General features: G+C 41.4%; 1 protein-coding gene across 1 annotated transcript; it reads right to left on the minus strand.

Annotated features, from left to right (window-relative positions):
- Positions 1-251: 251 nt before the first annotated feature.
- LOC139298873 (proline-rich protein 15-like) lies at positions 252-2,455 on the minus strand. Its single transcript, XM_070921683.1, has 2 exons — positions 2,187-2,455; positions 252-1,637 (listed from the first exon to the last, which is right to left on the minus strand). The coding sequence occupies exon 2, from the start codon at positions 1,615-1,617 to the stop codon at positions 1,237-1,239; it is 381 nt and encodes a 126-aa protein (XP_070777784.1). The 5' UTR covers positions 1,618-1,637; positions 2,187-2,455; the 3' UTR covers positions 252-1,236.
- Between the last annotated feature and the right edge of the window lie 1,326 nt (positions 2,456-3,781).

Genomic DNA, 3,781 nt, shown 5'->3' on the forward strand with positions numbered 1-3,781 from the left:
CCTCCATTTTTCTAGTTAGGTGATGATCAGGCACCAACATGGCTGCCAAGAGGACTACTATGACTCCTCTGTGCATCATGTCTGCATTTACTTGACTTTGTGTAATCCTTGAACTGTAAAACACCTGTCTTTTCTTTTTATTATATAAGTTATAAGTTTCCCATGGCAGACAACACAAAGTTATCCAGGTGGAGCCATTAGATTGTGACTGAATGGGATAATGAATCACATGCACACACACACTCATTCAATCAATTGTAGCAGTTATCAGATTTATTTCTCATATTTTGCCTTCATTTAAGTATTCACAGGTGGTCCAAAATACTGTGTTTCCTGCAAAGCAAACCACACCAGTGGCTGGATCGTAGTTCATTAGGTACATAGACGTATCTCATTCAGTTGGATACTACGACATCAACTTCTTACTTCAATGTCAGTAGCTTTGTTTTGGACATGTCATAAACAGTCTGGATTTCATCCTTCATTCAAAGTATTTTTATGCATGCTGGCAAGTGTTGTGCATCTGACTAAAAAGCTGCTCACAAGTGTTCCTTAATTTCTTCCACTAACTGATTTTTTTTTCACACATAATAATGAAATCACTTTACACATTCATAAACATCCTTCTAACCCCTTTAGAATCAACATGTTTTTGTAAAAGCATTTGTAAAAAGGAGCATTATCCTTATCCTTCATTATTAAACATATATTATTCTTATTACAGAAATAATACCAAGATCTTATGAACAATATTTTCCTGAAGCATATCACACACACATCTGTTATTTATCGGAAGATGGCATTCGAAGACTGAGCTTTCTTAAAGGTTGTAGGTAATTTTATGACTTGTGCAATGATGACACCGTCCCTGACTGAAACACAGACAAACTAAATATTGGATTTCTTATTTTGAAATTTGATTATGGGATATTGTTGGAAAAATGGTTCAAAAACCATCACGAAGAACAAATATGATCCATTTTTAAGTCATTGTGGCCCACTGGCACAAGTCAATCAACACAAATGTCCAAATTTCCAATATTTCATGTCCCACATAACCTTATTCCTGCACTATTGGGCTAAAACTTGAATGCTCCTCGTCATCTTCATCATCACCAACATACAGCAGACCTCTTGGTATGCCTTAAGGGAATGAAGTATCTTCATGTACTCAAATCCTTCTTCTTTTCTTCAAGCATCTTTGTAAAGCAGTCTTTGATCACCTCCTCCTCACCGTCACCGTATGTCGTCTTTCCCTGATGCCACACTCTCTGTCTCTTTCTTCTCTATGGGAAGCCTCGAGCGCACCCTCCGCTTCTCCTTAAATCGACCTGAGCGTGACACATTCATGTTCCTGCGACACGTCTGCTCGTTGAAGACAGACTCCAGGTGGGAGTCGTCATAGGTGTCATCGTTGAAGAGGCTGGAGCTCTTGCTGGACTCTTGATGAGACGCCAGGGACTGGTCGGCGGTGGACTTGGGGGCTGCTGGCTCTTTTTGCTTCTGTGCAAAAGGGTCAAAGTCTGGGCCAAAGGTCTGGGATGAAGCGGTGTCCTTGGAGCCACCACTCTTCTTCTTTGGCAGGAATGCCTTCCACCATTGGGTCCTCTCTGTCATCTTGGACTGGAGGGAGGGAACTGGAACATGAAACAGATGCCATCAGTAATTCATCTGTAGCTGAGATGTTCTCCTCTGCATCAGTATTATTTCAAGCAATGTAATTACATCTGTGAGGTCACTTTCTCGGCTGTCTGCATGCTCTGAACTGGCTCCTGATTTATCTTACTGTCCTACTCACTCATTTCTCAAAAAACATCATAAATATGTCTGTAATACTGACATGTGTTTGGTTTTATAAAATATGACTCTGAAACATAATATTCATCATGCCCCTCATCTTCATCCTCACCCTCATGATCATCACAAATCCTATTTTGGATACCATGATATGACCTCTCTAAATATGAATGTGTTTTAAATGTGAATTAATGTCACCTCTCTCAATATAACCATTTCCCACCGGTGAGACAACTTCTCACCGGCTAATCCTAAGAATAACCTGTGTAACCGTGTTTACTTCTCTGTAAAACTGGTTTAATGAGTCGTGATTACAGAAGAGCAAACCCAAGCTGTGATTCACAGATGAACAACGCACACACACACAAAAAGAAACGGCACACACTCACCTAGGCTACAACAGGTGGTGTGGACACTTCAAATGACCCAAAGCAAAGTGTAAAAGACACTTTTGGCTGTGCTGGACAGGTCAGTGTCTTCTTCTCAGTGGTGGAGCACAACTGTGACAGCAGTCCTTCAAACGGTCGTAGTAGCAGTAGCAGTATCCATTTTACGCACGAGCCAGGTGTCCTGTCTCCTCACATCTCCCTCCAACAAAAAGTTCAATATTTCCTCTGCTGCTCCCGTCAAATATCTCCACTCTTCTTCTGCAATTCTTGAGAAAAGCTCAAATGGATTGACACTTTTATAAGAAGCGACTTTAGTCTACTGAACCAGCAGGTTTCCGCCTCCGAAACTCCCATCTCGAAGCACCTGTCCTCACTCCTGATTGGGTGAACTCTAAGGGGCTGTCACGTGAGCCCGGCTCAGGTGAATCCACCGCGGCGGTGGGTGGGGCTTGTGGTTGCGTGGCAACATACCCCATGGGAGCGTACACCTCTTCAGTGACAGATTAAAAAAAGAACCCTTTGTATCAACTGAACCCAACCCAAGCCAGGGAGCCAAATTATGTTCCAATTTTTGGACGCCCAATAGTTTAGGCCACAATGACTTGTACATAGTCATGCAAATGAGTGGAATGGGATAGTGAGATGTTTATTCGGCGATGTCAATTAATAGACACCGACCAAAACAGGTTGTACAGCAGCAGTTAGGCTACAAGGTTTGAAATTATTAGAGGTGTGCGACAGGAAGAAGCCAGGAGTCTCCTGAAGTGACATTACTGCGTCAGACGTGCAATTGTTGCTGTTGTAAGTTCACGTTAAATGAGGGGAAACAGTTTGGCCTGCATGACGCCAGTTTCAGCTGCTGGGGTAGGCTACTTCCGGATGCTTCTGCTTGTCCTCGTGCTGTACTTTCAAGTCCGACTCTGGTGTCACTTTCCTGTAGTTTTTATGTCAGACTGTCTGACTCTCAGGACCCGTTCACTTATCCATGGCCCAGATGAGCTTTGGCTCAGCACATGCAACATCATCTGCAACCCAGTATGTATAGTTACATATATATATAGTTGATGATGTGATACAACAAAAACCTCCAATGAAATTTGTCCTCCAATGAAATTTGCCTCATTATAAAAACATGATATAAAACACAACACATTCAATGAGTCAAAACTCAGTAATACAAACCATAAAAATAAGTAAATAATAACATTTTCAAGCTACAATGCGTCCTTAAACACAATTACATGTTTACAGTATACAGCGCATGTGCACAAAAAATAGCTGGATGAGAGCTACCTCCACTTCATATCCATTGATTTATAATCTGAGCTTCATATAGGACTTGGGACATACTGTACATTATTCACACAAGGGTTTAAATCCATCACAAATGGGACAATCTTTTATTCTTAAACTATCTAAAAGCCAAGTTCCGAAGTGTCATTGGAGCCTGGTAATTGAGGAAATCACATGACTCTTTAATGTGACGTTATGATAAGAAAATCAGTTTTTTTCTTGGTATGCCAAATGGTTTCTGTGTGGGTCGTGCCAACAGGTAAGACCCAGTCAGGGCAGAGTAGCGAAACAGAGAGAAAGAA

This window comes from Enoplosus armatus, chromosome 16 (assembly GCF_043641665.1).
Source record: "Enoplosus armatus isolate fEnoArm2 chromosome 16, fEnoArm2.hap1, whole genome shotgun sequence".
In the NCBI taxonomy this organism is placed as follows: Eukaryota; Metazoa; Chordata; class Actinopteri; order Centrarchiformes; family Enoplosidae; genus Enoplosus; species Enoplosus armatus.